At 40.2% G+C, this 21,967-nt stretch overlaps 1 protein-coding gene across 11 annotated transcripts in view; it reads left to right on the top strand.

Annotated features, from left to right (window-relative positions):
* dmd (dystrophin) overlaps nt 1–21,967 on the top strand; it is a 1,835,475-nt gene that overhangs the window by 1,656,810 nt on the left and 156,698 nt on the right. For 9 of the 11 annotated variants that reach the window (XM_059650343.1, XM_048540566.2, XM_048540567.2 and 6 more), the window contains 2 exons: nt 4,369–4,429; nt 6,755–6,784. In XM_059650343.1, coding sequence (XP_059506326.1) covers nt 4,369–4,429; nt 6,755–6,784 — 91 coding nt within the window. The remainder of the gene's footprint in view (nt 1–4,368; nt 4,430–6,754; nt 6,785–21,967) is intronic. The other 2 variants (XM_059650344.1, XM_059650341.1) reach the window with 1 other exon arrangement.

The following is a 21,967-nucleotide window of genomic DNA, read 5'->3' as shown; positions in this document are numbered from 1 at the left end:
AGTACTGGATGTGTGAAATTCTGAAGTGATCCCCCAATCACATTCTGAAAGTGCTTTTTACATATAAAACAATTGGTTAAAAGTCTATAATTTTCCATTCACAAGAGTGTACACATTTAATACAGCCTGGAGTATGAAATCCAAAAGATTCATTTAACGTATTTTACTTTCCAATTACTTTGATTCTCACCTCACGAAGAGAAACCTTCCATTTTTTTTGAGCTCTTGTTTTACTTTTGTGGATCAGAATTTTTTAAAAATTATTTTTTGTTTCAAATGTGACTGAAGTAAAATGACAAAAGAAGCTACCTCATGTATTAACTGTTGAAGTGTTTACTATGTTGATCTTTTATGACTTGAGAAAGAAGACGAGAAGCAGATTCAGTACAGAATAAAATATCCTACCAGCAGACATACTGTTCAGCAGTCTCAATGTAGTCCTAATCAGAGAAAAGTCAGTGAATTGCTCCCCCCTGCGTGTCTCAGAAAGAGATTGAGAGATTCATATTTGGTGCCTATGCAGAAAATCCCCAAAAGGAAACACTTACAACCTCATCAATTAAGTAAGCAATGTAAGAGTGAAGAGAGACACATTGAATATAGGAACAGGAACAGGCCAATCAGTATCCAAGCCTCCTCCAACTCAGTAGCATGCTCCTGCTTTCTCCCCATTTTCTTTGATTTATTTAGTCCTAAGAACTATGTCACCATCTTTCTTGAAAATCTTCGATGTTTACAGTGGCAGAAAACTCCTTAAACTTGTGACTCTCTTGGTGAAGAGGTTCCTTCTGATCTCTGTCCTAAAAGACTTAGCCCTTGTTCTTAGATTGTGATCCCTGGTTCTGGATTCCCCAGTCATTGAGAACATCCTTCTTGCATCTACCCTGTCTAATCCTGTTAGAATGTTCAGGTTTCAGATGCTCCCTCTCAGTCTTCTGAGCTCTCCAAAATACAGTCCAAACCAATCCAGTCTCTCCACATATATCAGTCTTTCCATCCCAGGAATCAGTGTTGTAAACTTTTTTGGCACTCCCCCCAATAGTCAGAACATCTTTCCTCAAATAAGGTGACCAAATCTGCAGATGATACTGCAGGTGTGGTCTCACAAATGCAGTGTACAGCTGTAGCAAGACATCCCTGCTCCTGTAGTGGAACCCTCTCACTATGAAGGCCAACACACCATTTGCCTTCTTCCCCACCTGTTGCATCTGCAAAGGAGTGATACTTCACTGCAGCTGAGGATATGCACAGGATATCGCTGGGAAAAAGAATTGAATCATTGACTTGGAGATAATGGGAACTGCAGATACTAGAGAATCCGAGTTAACAAGGTGTGGAGCTGAATGAACACAACAGGCCCAGCAGCATCTCAGGAGCACAAAAGCTGCCTAGACCCTTCATCAGAGAGGGGGATGGGGAGAGGATTCTGAAATAAATAGAGAGAGAAAGGTAGGCAGACCAAAGATGGATGGAGGAGAAGACAGGTGGAGAGGAGACAGACAAGTTAAAGAGGCAGGGATGGAGCCAGTCGAGGAGAGTGTAGGTGGGGAGGTAGGGAGGGGATAGGTCAGTCCGGGGAGGATGGACGGGTCAAGGGGGCGGGATGAGGTTAGTAGGTAGGAAATGGAGGTTAGTTTCCTAACCTGTTTTGGGATGCAGTAGCGGGAGGGGAGATTTTGAAGCTTGTGAAATCCACATTGATACCATTAGGCTGCAGGGTTCCCAAGTAGAATATGAGTTGCTGTACCTGCAACCTTCGCGTGGCATCATTTTGGCATTGCAGGAGGCCCAGGATGGACATGTCGTCTAAGGAATGAGAGGGGCAGTTGAAATGGTTCACGCCTGGGAGGTGCTGTTGCGAACCGAGCGTAGGTGTTCTGCAAAGCGGTCCCCAAGCCTCCGCTTGGTTTCCCCCCTGTAGAGGAGGCCACACCAGGTACAGCAGATGCAGTATACCACATTGGCAGATGTGCAGGTGAACATCTGCTTGATCTGGAAAGTCTTCTTGGGGCCTAGGATGGGGGAGAGGGAGGAGGTGTGGGGGCAAGTGTAGCACTTCCTGCGGTTTCAGGTGAAAGTGCCGGGTGTGGTGGGGTTGGAGGGGAGTATGGAGCGGACAAGGGAGTCACGGAGAGAGTGGTCCCTCCAGAAAGCAGAAAAGGGTGGGGATGGAAAAATGTCTTTGGTCATGGGGTCGGATTGTAGATAGCGGAAGTGTAATGCTGCTTGGCCTGCTGTGTTCATCCAGCTCCACACTTTGTTATCTTGAATCATTGAGTTCACCGTTTATGGTAAGACATTTCCATTTATTTTAAATATAGTTTTTTTTTCCTTTCATTTTGTGTAATAAACTATATTCTTCTGTTAACAGAACTGCTTTTTGTGAATATGTTCAATGACGGAACTCCCTTGGTAATCAAATTGCTAATATAATACTCATTGCAAAACCAGGCTTCACTCTGGAAACTGATTTGTCTCAGTATTACCATCAGCAGGCATCATGACACTTTACATTGGCATTCTTGTGAATGTCCTGATGAGTGCAAGAAGAACAGGTTAGAAAAAATATGTCTCAGATATATACTGGGGATGCTGTCTTTTGGCAAACTCCAAATCAGACAGAATTCAAAGTGGTACAGAGTAGTAACTGGGATCATGGATAGAAATCGACGATAAAGTTGTTTCATTGACTTTCACATCCTAGCCTAGATTTTCCTCAGCTGGAGGTAATTTATTTAAGAGTGCATGCCCTTTACGTTTTTGTGCAGGTTCTTTAAATAGGACCAACTTCTGCTTTGCCTTTGTAGGAACTCCCTGATTGCTGCATGGCCACACGATTTAGAGCGAACATTGTTATGACACAAATTGTGGGTAGTTTTAGGGTGAGCAGTAGAGTGAATGGGATTTGGATCATCACATTGGCTGCCCAAATGGTAGCAGAAGCAGATACTGCTCGCCATAATTTGCAGACTATGCCCCCCCAGTTCTATAATCCCCAACCAGTGGAAATAGTTTATCTTTACCAACCCTGTCTTTTCGTGTCAATATCTTGATGACTTTGATGAGATCACCCCTTGACCTTTTAAATTCTAGAGAAAACAGGCCTGCTTTGTATAATCTCCCTTCATAACTTCACCCTGAAGTCCCGATATCATTCCTATAAACCTATTTCAGTAAAATTGTACTCCAGTTCTCTTGGTATAAAGGCCAGCATTCTGATTTTTCTGCAGAACCGAAACGTCAGCTTTCCTGTTCTTCTAATGCTGCCTGGCCTGCTGAGCTCATCCAGCTCGACACCTTGTTATGTCAGCATTCCATTAGCTTTCTTGATTTTTTTTTGCACCTAACTGTAGCATTTGAAAAGTCAATGTACCTGAACTCCCAAGTCTCTTTGGGCATCCACTGTATTTAACTTCAAACCATCTGGAAAGAGCCCAGATATATCCCTTATCGGTCCAAAATGGATAAAATTTCACTTGCTTACATTGAACTCTATCTGGTACAGTTTTGCCCATTCACCTAGTCTATCAATATCCCTTTGTAATTTAATGCAATCATCTACACTGTCAGTAATGCTGTCTAACTTTTGTATCATCAGCAAATTCTTATGGCATTATCCAATTCATTAATAACTAAGGTGAATAAGTGAAGCACTAACACCGATCCTTATGGGATGTCACTGGTCACAACCTGCCAATTTGAGTACCTCCCCATTATTCCTACTTTCTGTCGACTGCCACTCAACCACTTTCTCAGCCATGTCAGTGAGCCAGAATAGCCTTAATCAAAGGTTTAATCTGGAACGACTGAAATTGTGACCTTCAAAGATTTTGATTTTACATTTGAATACTTACATACTTGCAATTTCTGGCAGAATAAATACCTAGTTAAACAACAGCAGTGAACTTTACTTTGCTTTGAGGTGGCTTTATTCATCATATTTTATAGGAAGTTTGTTTTTTTGTCTTTTGTGTCATACTGATACTAAAGTTATAATAACAATAGCATGGGATGAAACATTCCTTGACTGTCTCACTGGTCAATTATTAAACATGCTTTTATTGTTTGCTTTCCCTGCTGCAAAATGTGATGGTGGCATTAAAAGCAATGTGTGCTGTAATTATTGATTCTCCTGGTTTGCAAACCATGAGCTCAACCCTTATTTTTGTGGTTGAAAGAGTTCAATTTCAAGCAGGTTGTAGAAAAATTTCTCAGTCCACTAAGTTAATCCTTCCCTTCTTCATGGGCAGCTGAGCAAATAGATGAAGATCTGCTGAGCTGAGTGTAAAAATAGTCATTTTAAGGATTAACGTATTCTTCTTATTTACTTTCAGCTTAACCTTTTTCTCTTTGGTTTCTTATTTTCAGCTTCTGTCCAGGGTCCTTGGGAGCGGGCGATATCACCCAACAAAGTACCCTACTATATCAAGTAAGTACTACTATTAAAACTGCACATACATCTTAAAAAGGTGTGCAATGTTCTTGTTAAGTATAAAACTGAAAGCTCATAGAAATAGGGATAGTATTACACGTGGTCTATCTTGCTCTAAGACCCGTATCAGTGATGCATCATTCTAACTTGCGGCTGTTGTGTAGCTGTTTACAGCCCTAAAGATGCACTTGTAGCAGTTCTTTCCAAGCTACTTGCTGAATTGAACTCTGACTGGCTCAGACATCAGAGCAACATAAAGGCAGCTATAGAAACTGAATTTCAGATCTTCCAAATGTCAGTTTCATAAACTGAAGCTTCACAAATTGACAAAGGGAATTCACTTTTTAAACAGAAAGACTCAATTTCAAGTCATAGAAATGGAAAGCACAACTTAAATTGGAGTGTCTAATATTGAAGCAACTTATTCCACTTAAATGCATGTAATATCAGGAGGTGCAGTCTCAATCTAAGTGTTTGATGGAATAAACAAAAAAAAACAATGTAAATACATCTATTTCATTCTCAGTGGTGCAATGAAAAACCAAAGAGAACACGTCTTGTCTTTTCCTGGTTGCTCCACAGCGACAAAATACATTCTCTAAATATAGTTGGCATTTTTTTTTGTTAGAACAATTTCCCCAATACTCATTTACTTTAACAAAAAATAAATAAATTTTCAATTAATTTAAATTGTTCAAGTTACCAGGTTGCCTCTGTGCTTTGTTGTCCAGTTGTGGGCCAAAACTTAAACTGACATTATGTTCCAAGTTAGGAGGTAACATGACCTGAACCTCAGCCAAACTTCCTAGCAAATTAACAGCCACTTGCATTGATTCACATAACTAGTATGTAGACAGTTTGAAAAAAAACTTTGCACCCACTCCCCAGTGCTGTGTAACTTTCTACGTCATATTTGAAATAGGTAAATGAGTAGTAACTTGATAAAATACACTACTCAAGAACATTAAAAGGCATAAAGCTGTTCAGTTGCACTGTTTTAGTTCCTATTCTAGGAGACATCTAATCATTTGCTACCTTCCCACCTTTTTATGGAAAAATAAATATCCCTTTTGTTAAACTCTCAGAATCAATGTCTCATGCATATGGATTACTGTTTGGATAAGCTTAAGAGTGTAGGACTTCTTGATTCTCAACCAAAAAGATACAAGGCAGTAGCAACATAACTGTTGGTCTCATACCGTATCTGGACAATCACAGACTCAGTCATACACACTGATGTCATAACCATCTCCAACGAAAGGGAATCTATCCACATTCCCTTGGCAGTCATTGGTATCATCATCTGTGCACCCCTACTATCAATCTCCTGGGCGGTGCAATTGATTAGAAACTGAATTGGGCCAGCTATATAAATACAATAGCTACAAGAGCAGGCCAACACTAAGAATTCTGCAAAATGTAACTCACCTCCTAACTTCTGAAAGTCTGTCCTCCTTACATTCAAGGTACAATTGAGAGGTGTGATGGAATACTCTCCACTGCCTGAATGAATGTAGCTCCAACAACATTTAACAAATTTGACACCATCCTGGACAAAACAGCCCATTTAATTGGCACCAATCCTTCCACTGATGCGCGGTGAACATTTAACAAATTTGACACCATCCTGGACAAAACAGCCCACTTAATTGGCACCAATCCTTCTACCACTGATGCACGGTGGTAGTAGTGTGGACCAAGCACAAGATGAACTGCAGACACCCAGCAAGACACCTTTAACACCACGGTCTAAATTGATGTCCCCTACCATAAGGGCAGCCGATGCATGGTTTTCTAATGTCCTTCAAGAAAAGATATCTGCCATCCTCACCTCGTCTGGTCTGCATGTGCTTCCAGATTGACAGCAATCTGGTTGACCCTGAAATGGCTGAGCAAACTACTCAGTTCAAGGGCAATTAGGGCAAGGCAATAAGTGCTGGCCTTTCCAGTGATGCCTCACACCTTATAAAAGACATTTTTTAAAAAAGTACATCTAAAACTTACACCTATTACACTGAATTCATTTGATGGCACACGTTTTATTTCTGTCGTACTTAACCAAGTATATAAATCAGAGTCTAATAATTCTCCATCACAAATGCCAGTAAAAGTCAAAAATAGGGCAAATCCATTCAGGTTGCTCTGTTAAATTATGGAGGCACAATGTTTAAAGGTTGACCGACAAAGATGTCCTGTGAATTCAGGCTGCCACATTAGAAGTTAATTAGGCACATACATTTTCTTTAATCTTTTCATGGGACTTATTTCCTAATACCAGCATACCATTATTCTTCTAAGCAAGTCTTCTTTTTTTTATTACAGTGCAAAGACTGTGATCGGAAGTAAACTAAGGTCATCAGAGTGAGATATCGAATTGCTTGTTGTCTAATAGATTTTGCTTGTAGTTATTAGAAAGTTACCCTGCAATGCTTTATAGCTTTTTACACTTAAAAGCATGTGGTTTAGAAGCAATTTGTCCCTGTGTTGACTCTGGGATCAATTAGTAATTGTGGACAGGTGTCTTTCTGACAAGATGTCTTGATATAAGCATGCTTTATTGTGACAAATTGAACCTTCCCTGACTTGTGATTGACTGTACTTGCATAGTATGAGTGCAAAATGACTTTATCTTATAGATGGAAGTCTGTGTAGTTCAAGGAATGATGGAGATTATGATTTGACTGGTCTGCAATGCACAGAAACACAGTTCTACCTCCTTTCTTATTGTGAATATTTTCTGTGCCTTTCACTCCTTTGCGACTTTAAAGTGCAGTACATTGTTGAAAAATACTGGTTTTACAGTGTACCTTCTTCAGGAAACTGTCTGTAACATTTTTTTCACTCTCTCAGGAACAACAACGTGCATTTATAGAAAGTCTTTCATGTTGTCCAAGACATGGGGGGTGGGGGCAGAAGTTCAGCTCAAGGTCAAATAAGATGGCAAGTATGTGAACAATGTGATAAATTTCAGACAGAGCCATGGAGAGAGCTAATATTGATGCCTCGAGAGCAGAACGTCTGCCAGAAGCTAGAGGCAACAGTTTTGATTGTCCCAATGATTATTTGGAGTAATTTTGTTTCATCCTGATCTGGATGACAGAAAAGCATGCACCTTTATAAATTTTTTCAGAATGCATCAGCATGCTATGTTCACAAGGTGGCACCATGGTGAAAATAATGCCATTTAGCTCTAATCCTGTCGGTAAGCATGCATGACCTGCGATCAATATGCTATCTCCTTATGATTTCAAATGCGAAATGATGGGGACCAACTCTCATCATAGCATGGCCACAGAGGGCAATACACTTTGTCACCTGCCTATGGTCAGAGTTGATATCAGAATGTGTTATTAAATACGTCAGTTGTTTGTAGAATGATTACTTTTCCTCATTGCAGTTAACCATTTCCCTGTGGGGAGGGGGTTGGGGGTTGGTCAGTTTGGTTGGCTGGACAGCTGGTTTGTGATTCAGGGTGACACCATCGATCATCTCTGTCTCCCTCTCTGTCTGTAATAAGAGAGCAGCCCTATGATCTGGTAGGATGATGGCGACTTTATGTTTGTCTTCTGCTGACTTAGCCAAATCTTCCAACTGTTTTTAAATTGTAAATTCCTGAACTTAGAATTCCCCCAGTCATGTGGTCAGGCAGCTTTGCACCAACGTTGTTCCTCCTTCTACAAATGTATTTGCCCTCTCACCCAAATATCTTTGCCCTATTTGCCAAAACAGAAGGAAGGAATGGAAGGAATGCTACCAAAAACATGTGATTAAATTAAATTTATTGTAGGCATGATACTCTAACAGGTGGCTGAGTGCATTGAAAATGAGAGTCCATGCATAACTAGCATTGATCTTTTGGAATACTGAGTACTGTGGATACTAGAAATTGAAACAGAAACTGCTAGAGAAAGTCAGCAGGTCTGGCAGCATCTGTGGAAAGAAATCCAGTTAATATTTTAACTCCAGTGACTCTTCTTCAGAACCAAAACATTGACTTTGCTTTCTTGACCGCAGTTATTACTGTTATTATTAATAGCCTTAGTTATCAAAAATCTATTGATCTCAGACTGGGAAGCACTATTTGTTCTGTCACCTTCACCATTAGAGGACAGGAGTACAAATTCCAATACCTCTTCCTCCCTATTCAATATACAAGGTTTTGGTATCATTTTGCTGCCCCTTCTCTACACATGACTTCACTTTCAGTTCCATGCTTTCCCCCTGCCACCCCAACTCACCTCATTAATTTTCAATTTAGGAATATAAGAAGGATTCTGAAATAATGTTGTTAGTACAGTCAGGTTTCAGTGGTATCACATATCCAACAGGGAAAGATGTTAGACATTCAGAAACAAGGTTGGAGGTTCCAGGCAGAAATCTGCTTTGGGACTTCATTTCCACAGCCTTGATTTGATATTCTAATCACAGACAAGGTACAGAGACACTACGGTGATTACTTGAGAGATTGAATGAATTTTTATTAAACATTAATAAATTTAAATGTTAATAACTTTACACCTTTATGAAAAGAGTCAGTTTGAGGATAATATTTCATTGATTTGTGAATAGAAATGGGATGGCTGCTCTGGATCAGAGCCAGATTTGCATTGTTCCGTCAGCAAAAAATAATTTTCAATGAAATTTTGTCACTGACAAATTACAAAACTGAGAAATGTTGAATGATGTAAAGAAATGCACCGCACCTGTCTGTCATGGTGCTCGCGAGATGCTCTTGTTTAAAATAAATTAACAAACCAAACTAAAACCCAAAAATTCATGGTAAGCCAACACAAACTGAAGTGTATTTATGTATTCAATTTCAAATTGTTTATCTTTAGAACTGTTTGTCAAATACTCAGAAGTCAAGACGTGTGCCTCAGCTCCCTCGGGTTCCAGTGATCACGCCTGACCGAAAACTGGTTGTAATTACTGGTATTATGCAATAAGCCTTCTAATCACTAATTAGTACATGGGCTCACAGTGAAGAAAAGATACAGACAGACCGGTGGCAGCAAATTAACTCAAAACAACCTCACTGGTAGAGGGACAGGGAGTGGATATTTGGGGAAATATTGTATAGTCGTGAGCATGCAAATCTGACCTCTTTCACGAGAAAAGAAAATCCACAAGAAAAGAACAAATATTGAAGCCAGTGAATTTGCAGCCGTGAGAGAGATGCAGCACACAAGTACATTCAGCTCTGCAAAGGCAGAACTTTATTCAGACATTGGTAAGAAGCAACAGTGTAGGCTAGCCAAAGAGAACAAAGCCACCCACACAGAAAATACAAAGGCTTTAGGAAAGGAGACTTTGTAACGAGCAACTGAATACTCTTGGAGGTAACGTTAGAGATCTCCACAGGCAAAGAGAATGAAAATTAATAAAAGACCTAAAAGGAAAAGCAGAGCAGAGTAAAAGAGAGTTTTCACCTCACTCATTGCGCATTGCCACCATCAGCATTGTGTTTCACCGGTGCAGCTGCAAAGAACAGTGCATGTCCTAAAAGAGAAATATAGACCAGAACTACAGACTCAGTAAAATAACACAATGTATTAAGTTGAATACCAGAAAATATAACACAATCTAGTGAAAGAGTCAGGCAGAAGATGAAAAGTCTGGTGGATTTAAAAGAACTTAGACTCAGTAAATACACCGTGATTTTAGCAAGAAAATTTATGAAAGTTTCCAGTCTTAAATCATGAAAGACAGGAAAATGCCTATTTTACTCAGGACAAAGCAAAAACAAATCTATCTTAGCTGCAGAAGACCAAAAAAATCCTGGAATATGTAGTTCACCACTGATTGGATCGTTTAAAGTGACAGGGGAGTCCTGAGAAAGGCAGGAAACTCTAAGTAGTGAAGGGATCACAAAGAAACAGATTGAAATGTTTGAAAGCAGTAAATCATAAAAGAATATATAGTTACTGTAATTTTTAAAAATGTTGAATAGTAAAATACAGTATTACACAAATTAATCTTTGAAAAAGTAGTAACAATCAAAGAAAACATTGCAGCATTGTCATTTGAAGAATTCTTGAACCTGTGGAGAAGAGAATTTTTACATAGCATATGTGAATAAAAGAATACAAGTTTAAGGAACAGAAGAGTCCAAGCAAAATTGAGATGCTACAGATTTATAATAACTTTACAATAAGAAGATTCATCAGCACATTGAGAAGTAAGAAAAAATGACATCATACCTCAAAGCAAATGCATGGTCAAAGATGGACCATATAGAACACAAGATTGAAAATCTCTTAAGGCATAGCATTTCCTTAATATCAAACACAGTGCAGAAGTAGAATGAAGTTATTGTGCTGCAGAAAAGGTAAAGGTTATACCAATAACAGTTCAGTATGGTGAAGCAGGTAGAGAGAAAACAAGGAATTATAGACCGGTAAGCCTAACATCAGTCATGTGGAAATTTCTCAAATCTGTCATCAAGGAATTTATAGCAGGGTATTTAGGAAGCAGTGGTAGGATCAGACAGAATCAGCATGGATTTATGAAGGGGAAATCATGCTTGACAAATCTATTGCGAATCTATAAAATTGTAACTCATAGAGTTGACAAGAGGGAGCCAGTCAATGTGGTATATTTGGATTTTCAGAAAGCATTTGACACATTCCCGTATAAAAGTTCATTGTGCAAGATTAAAGTGCATGTAGTTGGGAGAAGTGTATTGAAATAGATAGAAAACTGGTTGGCAGAACAGAGACAAAGAGTAGCAGTTAATGGGTCCCTATCAAATTGGCAGGCAGTAACTAGTGGGGTTCCACAGGGATCAGTGCTGCAACCCCAGCTATTCACAATGTACATTAATGATTTGGATGCGGGAACAAACTGTAACATCTCAAAGTTTGAAGATGATACCAAGTTGGGTGTGAAGGTGAACTGTGACAAGGATGCAGAGATTCTTCAGCACGATCTCGACAGGTTGGGTGAGGGGGCAAATCAACGGCAGATGCAGTATAATTTAGATAAATAGATCACAGACTCCCTACGGTGTGGAAACAGGCCCTTTCACCCCCTAAGTAGGCACCAACCCTCGGATCATCCCACACAGATCCATTCCCCATAACCCACCTAATCAGCACATCCCTGGACATTATGGGAAATTTAGCATGGCCAGTCCACCTAGCCTGCACATCTTTGGACTGTGGGAGGAAACCGGAATACACCCATGTTCACACAGGGAAAACGTGCAAAACCCACACAGACAGACATCCAAGGGTGGAATTGAACCTGGGTCTCTGGAGCTGTGAGGCAGCAGTGCTAACCACTAAGTCACCATGCCACCCATGTGAGGTTATTCACTTCAGAAGCAAAAACAAGAAGGCAGGATTACTATCTGAATGGCTGGAAATTGGGAGAGGGCAGTGTGCAGCCGGACCTGAGTGTCCGTGAGCACCAGTTGCTGAAGGTAAGCATGCAGGTGCAGCAGACGGTAAAGAAGGGAAATTGTATGTTGGCCTTCATTGTGAGAGGCTTCGAGTACAGGAGCAGAGGTGTGTTGTTGCGTTATACAGGGCCTTGGGGAGACCACACCGAGAATACTGTATGCAGTTTTGGACTCCTTTTCTGAGCAAGGGTGCTCTTGCTCTTAAGGAAGTGCGGCAAAGGTTTACCAGGCTGATTCTGGGGATGGTGGGTTTGACGTATGAGGAGAAATTGACTATGTTAGGATTGTTTTCACTGGAGTTCAGACAAATGAGGGGGGATCTCATAAAGACAGAGAATTCTAACAGCACGAGACAGGGTAGATGCAGGCAGGATGTTTCTGATGGTGTGTGTGTCCAGAACCAGGGGTCACAGTCTGAGGATTTGGGGTCGCCCCTTTCGAAAGAAGATGAGACATTTCTTCACCTGAACAGTGGTGAGCCTGTGGAATTCACTACAACAGAAAGTAGTTGATACCAAAACATTGCATGTATTAAAGAAACAGCCAGATATAGCACAGGGACGAAATGGCATCAGAGGTTATGGGGAGAAAGCAGGATCAGGCTCTTGAGTTGGACAATCAGCCATGATCGTGAAGAATGGTGGAGCAGACTCGAAGGGCCAAATGTCCTCCTCCTGCTCCTATCTTCCATGTTTTTGTGTCTAGAAAAGATAACAAAGGCAGTCACGGGGAAAATTTGTGATCCCAATAAGTCAGATTTCACAAAACAATCTTACATCGAAGGACATCTGTTGGTTAAATTTAAACCTGATACAAGAGCCACGATAACTATCCTAATAGACCAGTTACCATTCCTGAAGAAGCAGAAACCACAGCCTACAGGAATGGATTTTAACCACCGTGCTGTGACAAGCTAAGAAGTGTACTGGGAAAACTTTGGGAAGCAGCACCGCTTTTCATGAGTGTTGAGGTCTTGACCGTGCTTCAGATCTACTTCAGAGTCTCACTGTCTGCTATTAAAGGCAGTTATCTGCTGACATGAGCTGCCCCTATTGACAGCACACATTATCTTCCAGAACCATGTATGCATGTACTTCCAATACTGCACATGTGCAGAGGTTTAACAGTCCACAAGCATAGACATGCATCGTTGTGCATGCGCAGGAGAAGGTGTGCCATGGAATTGTTGTGTGACTCGATACTGCAAAGGCTGGAAACCACTATAAACATGAGACTATGCAGCTGAAGTCAAATGACTGCCAGTAGCACAGATAGGCTACAAGGTACACTGCAAAACAAGGAACAAGAGAGAGAGTTGACTAACTGGTCGAGAACAAGCAGGAGAAGATTTAATTGGGCTTGCTGGACTCGCAGTAGAACACAAGGAGAAATATTCTACTGAGATTACTTACAAGGACAGAAAAGAAGATTCCAAGAGGCAAGAAGAAACAATGACCAGCAAGCCATGACAGATTCACCTAGATTTGACAAGAACAAAAGAGAGCTGCCATTTGTCAGTATTGTGTTGAACAATGGCCAGGAGAAATTGTATTGGCCAAGAATGTATACTTTTAGCACCAACAGCATCGAACAATAAATGGTGGTTTACCAGTATATAACTAGCTGTAACAAATGACACATTACTCCAGCTTTCCTCTGGGAAGTTATATTTGGGCTGCATAGAAGTTGCGAGGAGTATAGTCTGGGCTCTGTTTGTGGTATGGTGCCCAAAGATCTCAAAAGAGATTATGACATTAAAACACGTGGTGAAATCTGCGATTACACAAAATGGTTCAGTCTGAAAGCACTCCTGTTATCACTGTTGACAGATCAGTAGATAAAACTTAGTGAAGTTTGCCAGTAGAAACAAATACTGAGAACAAGACTGAGCAGTGAACTCATTGTCAAATCCTTAACTGAAGGTGTCAAGGCAGCACAACCGTCTGCTGAACAAATTGGTGAAGCAGAACAGTCAATTCCAGTGACAGAAATAGTGCTGAGTGAGCAGCAATCTTTCAGTAACGTGACTGAGATTCTGAAAAGGTTTACTTCACTAATCAAACAGCCATGATGGACGAGTGAAGACAACCCAGCTTGATCAACTACTCAATGGAGAGAAGCTTTATACAACTCCACAGGAAGGCAGAGTAACATCCATGGTTTCAGGACATAGGCAAGAAGAAGAGATTGCCTGACCTAAGAATCAAGGATTCTTTTTAAACAGACTATCTCTTACATTCAGAAAAAAAATTGCACCAGCTAGAAAACCAAGATAACACAACAAACGAAGTACTTGTTTCAACAGAGCAGCTGTCCTCGATGATGGAAATCTGCAAGATTAAAGGATTAACAGTGGATGTTTTGGGGCTTATTAAAACACAAAGTACGAGAGAAACTCAGCAAAGCTGGCTGCATCTGTACAGAGAGAAATAGAGTTAACATTCTGTGTCCGATATGACTCATTGCCAGCAGTTGCAGTACTTTTCTTTTATTATGATGTTTTGAGGCAACTAGGTGAGTAGAGAAGATTTCAGGAGATTAAGTGTTCTGCAGATAATACAATCGACTAACGAACAATGTTGATGGAGAATATTGTCCTTTCTAAGGAATAGCCAAGTGTTAAAAAAAATTCACCAGCAGAGAAATGATCCATAGATCAGAATCAAGGCCAACAGTCCTCAAACAAAATAAAAACCTTCCAGTCTTACGAGAGTGCAGAATGAGAAAAGTTAAAACATTCATATCACTTGCATTTGTGAAGACTGGGGGAAGATGGGGCATTTCTGTCTGCAATGTACTTATCAATACCATTATATAATGGGGTAACTGGGGAAAGATGTTGTCTAAAGTAATAGTTCAGAAGGAGATAATGCAGCTGTTACATCAGATCCATCCTTGCAGTGATATCTCTCAGTCTGTGGGCTGGAGACTGGAGTTCCAATCCAGCTTTCATACTGAGTTGTACCAACTGTCCTGACTCTCTAAGGTCCTCGTAATTATGCCTGACCAAATGTTGTTGTACTTACTGCTATATGCAGTAGATATTATTGTTACCTCAGTACAGTACTTCTTTTGTCGTGACTTTACATTGCTGCATGCTATAAAACCGTAGGATCAGGAGTAGGCAATTTTGTCCCTTGAGCCTGATCTGACATTCCTGACATAGTAGTTGCTGGAAAAGTTCAGCAGGTCTGGCAGCATCTGTGAAGAAAAGATCAGAGTTAATGTTTCGGGTCCAGTGACCCTTCCTCAGAACTGACATTCCTCACATCCATTTTCTTGCATTTTCCTCATAACTCTTGATTCCCCTACTAATCAAGTATCTGTCTATTTCAGACTTAATTATACACAAGGATTCTGTCCCTCACAGCTATCAGCAGTGAGAATTCCAAAGACACTCAATCTGCTGAATGAAGAAATTCCTCCTTATCTCAGTTTTAAGTTGTGCCCCTTTAGTCTGAGACTATGCCCTCTTGGCTGAGACTGTTCCATGAAGGGAAACATCCTCTCAGCATTTTGTCTGTCAAGCCCCTTAAGAATCCTGTTTGTTTCAATGAGATCACCTCTCATTCTTTGAAACTCCAATGGGTGGAGTCCCAACCAGTTTAACCTTTACTCAGAAGACAATCCCTCTGTACCGATATCATCCTAGTGAACTTTCTTGGAACTGTTTCCAATTAAATGATATCTTTACTGAAATAAGAGGGCCAAAACCTCTCTCAGTGCTCTAGATGTGGTCTCACCAGCATCTTGTACAGTCGCAGCTAGACTTCCCTATTCTTATATTCCAACCTCCTTGAAATAAGGGCCTCCATTCCATTATCCTTCCTGATTACTTGCTGGACCTGTGCTAGCTTTGTGTTTCATGAACACATACCCCCAAGTCCCTTTGTGTTGCAGCTTTTTTCCCATTTATATAATGCTCAATTCTTTCGTTCTTTGTTACAAAATGAACAAATCCATATTTTCCCACATTATGCTCCACTTACAAACTTTTTCCCATTTACTAAACAATTAAAATCTCTATGTAAATTGTTTGCATCCCTCTCACAACTTGCCTTTCCACCTATTCTTGGGTCATCTGCAAATGTTACTACAGTACATTTGCAGGTCAAGAGTATATGTTGTAAACAGCATTGATCCATGTGGATCTCCACTGTTTGCAGGTTGCCTTATTGCTACTCGCTGCTTCCTGCCCGTTAGCCAATTCTCTGTCCACTCCTACAAACTACCTTCATCGCCTCTACCACTAATCACTATGAGGATCAGTGGCACCTAACAACTTCAAGCAATCCTTACCCAAAAACACATGCTGGCGCAGGTGACAAATACCACTAGGTACCCTCCCTGTCCTGGATTCAAGGTGGATGTAGTCCTATGGACTGTACAGTGTCATTTTTGTGACTGGTTCACTGCCCTTTGAGACCTGATAGTCGTTCCCAGCACACTGTTGCACTATGATGACAGTAAGAGGATATATTTCATGTGCTCCTCTTGTGAAACAGTTTCAGTATGGTCATTGGTGGTTAGTCAGCACCTTCAAGAAAGGAAGAGTGCAAATTGCTATCCAAAATCTTTTTGTTTGCATAATTCAAACCTATTTGCAACTTCTAACTTCTTTGCGTGGAGGAGACTTATATGTAATCTACAAGAGCTTGCTCTGAACAATTCAGCTGTCTTCCCTATCTCACAACTGGTTGTCGCCTCACACTAAAGCTGTGACAGCCTGACTGGGCATTCGAGAAGAAAATATCCTGACAGATTTTCTTTTCGTAAATAATTAAAATCTTATCATTGGAAATTGCGTTAATTGCTAAATGCAGTCAGCAAGGTGGGCGTGTTACACTGCACAATTCATTCTGTGTTTTATAGTGAGCTGCTGTGTCTACGTACTGAGATGACATTCAATTTTATTTGCATTCAAACCCTTTAGAATCTGCCATGCAAAATTCTTTTGTGGGTCTAATGGTGTTGAAATCCCCAGCTTGATGTAATTGCCATGGCAGAAAATTTCAGCAATTTTGCATTTAGTATCACTGTGAACTGGATGGTCATTTCTTAATAGCTTCATAATCTTAGGAACCAGAGCTGAAAATCTTTGTCCTGATTGAAATAGTGTCTTTCAGCTATGTAGATGACCCTTTCCGTTATCAGTTCGGCTCAGGTCACCAAAAAAAATCAAAATGTTAAAATGTTAAAATAATGTTGCTCTGATTTTAGGAGCAAGTGATATTTGAATAACTTTATTGAGTAAATATAGCAGTTGATCCATCTAAAGCAGCTGCTGCATGAAGAAATTATTCAGTTAGTGCTCCTGGTAAAAAGCATGAACCACTGGTCAGGAAAGTATTCACCCACAGGCCTCGTTTTCCAAAATTTAATAAACTGAAATTTACAGCTGAGGGCTGATGATTCTTTGACCGGTGTTCCTTGTGAATAGCTCATCTAACCAGGGTATTTGAGTGGTGTCCAGGGGCAGGGGGGTGCTGTAGAGTGTTGGAGGGAGGCAGCTCTCTTGGACAGAAATACATCTGATGGAAAAGTTATTGCAATTCAGTATTATTTGTATTTTTTGCGGAATGCCTGTTATGAAGGCTTTGGCTATTACTGCAATATGGTCCACCGACCTCAACTTCCAGCAATATTTCATCCAAGAGGGGATGTGTTTTTACACGTGGGAGTATCAGTAAATCATGCAGTTCTAGGCTTTGTTCTAGTTTCTTCTGACATCCAAAAACACACATACATTCTCCTTCAAGGTTCACAGAATGGTGTTCAGGAATTGGTGCCTTGACCAATTTTTATCCTCCTTGCTCAGAGGCACTGAAGATAACAGAAACCCGCCTTCTGCTTTCTTTGATGGGATCAACTAGTATCATTGAAAAGTGAATCTTGAAACTTCTGATCTATTTTGCTTAGTTTGTCCAAGAGTTTACTGGCTGTACTTTAGGGGTACTCATCAGTGTTGTTACACAGAGATGCTGCTTAACCTTGCATTAGCAATAGAGTTAAAATCCTAAACATATCTCAGCTGAAACCATTTTCTTCCCCTACGAAAGCCTGTTTTCTTATTATGATAGGGTTGTCAACACTCCTGCAATGACAGGGAGTCTACCAGAATCGGCAAAAACTTGCCAGGGTCGAAAGAAGGGCATTTCTGGAAGAGAGCGGGTGTGCAGACCAGACTTCATGAAGGCAGACTTCTTTTTTTCTCTCTGCTGTGTTTGGTTGGCATGTGCCACCGTTAATGCAGGGATCTTATGCAGCCTGTGTGAGGCCATGTCCTACCTGCTTGCGCATCGTGATGCTCAGAACCTCAAACTCAATGCTGATTGGATACGGACGCTGAGCCCAAAAACGGCAACATTTGGGTTCCTGTGCCTCTGATTGGTTACAGCAGCTCTGGCATTTTGCCATGCCTGGTCGCTGGAGTTTAAACTTCCCAACTGACTCTCAATAAATATCAGCTTTAAGTCTAAAATGAGTGGAGGACTTGAAAAAGAGGTTCATTTGAATAAGAAAGAAATTTGGTTGGAGCCTCCTATGCTAAAATAGCAAAACTCTCTGGATTTTCTTTTCCTACCAATTTCAGGCTATATTTTAGACAGCCGCACTATGTGAATGAGGCTTTTGTTAAAGCTGCTGATGTAAGTAGGTTTTCAATCTGAGGGAAAAGTGTTAATACACTTGGTGTAGTTTCTAATGGTAACCTGAAGAATTTGAATGAAATAAATTCAGTGTATTTGAATTCTCATTTTTTTCTCTTTCTGTCCATTGCACTATTGACCATGCTTAACATTTATAAAACTCTGGTTAGCCCACAACTGGAATATTATGTCCTGTCGTGGGCACCATGGTAGCATAGGTGTGAAATTCCTTGAGAGATTTACAACAATGGTTCCAGGAACAGGAGTTTTAGTTACAAGGTAGGTTGGCGAAGCTGGGTGTTGTTTTTCTCGGAGTAAGGGAGAAGGACAAAAGATTTGATACGGATGCAAAGAGATTTATCAGTATATTGCCACGCATGGAAGGTAGGAGGTTGAGAGGTGACCTTATAGAGGTTTATAAAATCATAAAGGATATAGACAGGATGAGTGGTAGGTGTCTTTTCCCTAGAATGGTACATTTCAAGATTAGGGGGTGTATTTTTAAGGTGAGAGGAGAGAGATTTAAAAAAGGCATTGGGGCAACTTTTTTACACAGAGGAATGTGGAATGAACCTCCTGAGGAAATGGTGGATGTGGGCACAATTACAACATTTAAAAGACCCTTAGATAAATACATGAATTGGAAAGATTGGAGGGATATGGACCAAGAGCAGGTAGGGAGGACTAGTTTAGTTTGGGATTATGTTCAACGTAGACTGGTTGAATTGGAGGGTCTGTTTCCGTGCTGTGTGACTGCATGCCTGTGACCATACACAAAACTATGACAGATGTGAACAAAATAGACAAGGAAAAGGGGTTCACATTCGATGATGGTGCAAGGATGAGGGGGAGCACAGATGTCAGATTTTTCGTAAGGAATACAAGGGGAAATGTACAGAGTAACTTTATTTATGTGTGACTGGAAATGACCTGGAATTTGTTACCCATGAAGGTGGTGAAAGTAAACACTATCAAGAATTTCAAAGGAAATTGGATTAGCACTTGAAGGAATCAAACTTGCAGAGCTGTGGAGATTAACAGGGGAGTAGGAATGACTGGTTGGTCATACAACCAGCTGGCCTTAGCACAGTGGCCCCAATAGCCATCTTCTGTGCTGCAAATGTCTCTTGACAAGACCGAACTGCTCAACGGTAACAAAGCGATGAGTTCATGCAAATCTTTCGGCAAAGCTTTTCCACTGTATTTTACTGTTTTTCTAACTATAAAATACATGTGACAATAAAGTTAGTCATATTTTCACATTTTGTAGTCTAGAAAATGTGTCCATTGTGACATTTATGTCTTTACAACTTACATATGTGAATTGTACCGACTGAGGCAATAATTAGCCTGCCAATTTTTGAATGGAACAAGACTTCTTCTGCATAAATATCAATTCAATATTAAATGGAGTGCAAGCCACTGCTGAATTTCTATGCGTATAATAGTTCAGATTTTTAAATGTGCCGTTCAGTCAAAAAGTTTCATTTTTCTTAAGTTGTTAAATATCTTATCTTAAATATCTAAGGCCGAATGGCCTTACTTCCACTCCTATGTCTTATGGTCTTATTTTCACCCTTGTCAGAAAAGGCTTGTAAGACTTTTCTCACAAGTATAAATGGCATGACAGTTTTACATGTTTAAAAGAATTTTCTTTGGGAGAGGAAAAACAGTATTTTGCTCTCTCTTGTTGCAGATATTCTGAGGTTGAATTCAAGTTTTTGTTCCATCTGACCTTGTTTGGCTCAGATTACTATCTTAGAATCCAGCTTGAAGCCCCTCTGTTTCTGTTCCTCAGCTTGCTCACAACCTATGTCATTCATGCAGACTACACTGGGTATGTTGTAACCAAGGAGTATCTGCATTATTTTTCATCTATTGTGAATCAGTCTGCACCACTCTGCAGGTTGAGGGATCAAGTTCCACTCCAGGACTTTAGCACTAAAACCAAGATGATACTGCATTGCAGAGGTGCCATGTTTTAGATGTGATTTTCTCTGACAGCCCATTTGCCCTCTCAGGTTGCCATAAAAGAATCCATAACTCCTGTTTGAAGAAGAACAAGGAATTTTCCCTGGGGACCCGGCCAAAATCTATCCCTCAATAAATACCTTAAAAAATACTATCTGCTCTCTTCTTTTATGAGCTACGTAGCTGCCACCTTTCCTACATTAAGACAGTGACCACCTTTCAAACCTTCATTGACTGTCAAGCAGTTTAGGACACCTAGTGGTCAAAGTGCTATATAAAATTAAGTCATTTTAATAACACCTTGGTGGAGAACTTACATTGGCATTGGCTCAATGATCATTCTTGCCCCGAGTTATAAGATTGTAGGGTCAAGCTTCACTCCAGCATCCACAGCACATAATCTCAGCTGACATACAGTGCAAAGATGCCTCATTGTCAAAAGTACCCTCTCGATTGGATGTAAAGAAGCCTTATTCAGAGTGAACAGATGATCTCCTGGAATTCTGGACAATATTTATCCTTAACTCACATCAGTACGACAGATTTCAAAGTTAATTTTCTCACTGATGTTTGTGCAACCCTGCTGTGTTTAATTAGCTGCAGCATTTGCTGATTGGACAATAGAACAATACAACAATACAACTGTATTTCAAAAATAATTTATTGGGTGTGAAGCAATATGCAATGTCCTGAGGACATGAAAGATAGTATATAAATGCATGTTGTTTCTTTCTTCTAAATGCCTGGTAACTTAACACCCAACAACAAAGATTTGGCATATGTCTGAAACAGAATTAATCTGACACTTTTGTCCCTTCACAAAATAGCACAATACCTAATAACTTATAACTTCAAATTAGACTATTGCTGACACTTCCACCCTGGTGAAAAATTTCGTTTCTGTAGGATGTTGACAGTTATCAAATGCATACAGTTATTGTCATTATTTAAAGAGCAGGGTCCATAATCTTAGAAACAAAGTGTGAAGCTGGATGAACACAACAGGCCAAGCAGCATCTCAAAGGAGCACAAAAGCTGATGTTTCGGGCCTAGACCCTTCATCAGAGTTCCCTTTCAAAATTCTGCTGCCCATATCCTAACTTGCACAAAGCCACAATCACTGAGCAGTCCTGTGTTTAATAGTGTACATTGTTTCCTGATCCAGCAGTACTCCAGTTTTTAAATTCACATCCTCGTTTCTAAACTCCTGCCACTCCCTTTTTTGTAATTCTCTCCAACCCTACAATCCTCCAAACTATCCATGCTTTTCTGATTCTGGTCTCCTGTGGATCTCTGGTTTGTGTTGACCCACCCATGCCTTCAGCTGTCAAAAGATCCAAGCTCTGGAATCCATGTAAAAATCTCTCCACCTTTCTATCTCTTCTAAATCCTTCAAGGTTCTCCTTACGATCAAGTTCTTTGATCAAACTTTTGATCTTTTGCCTTCATATCAGTTTGTGTGACTCAGTGTCAACTTGTGTCTGATCACACTCTAAAAAAATCACACTGGAACAT

The sequence above is a fragment of the Stegostoma tigrinum genome, chromosome 12 (assembly GCF_030684315.1).
Source record: "Stegostoma tigrinum isolate sSteTig4 chromosome 12, sSteTig4.hap1, whole genome shotgun sequence".
Classification (NCBI taxonomy): Eukaryota; Metazoa; Chordata; class Chondrichthyes; order Orectolobiformes; family Stegostomatidae; genus Stegostoma; species Stegostoma tigrinum.
Note: the sequence above shows the minus strand (reverse complement) of the source record. Positions and strands in the feature narration are given on the sequence as shown.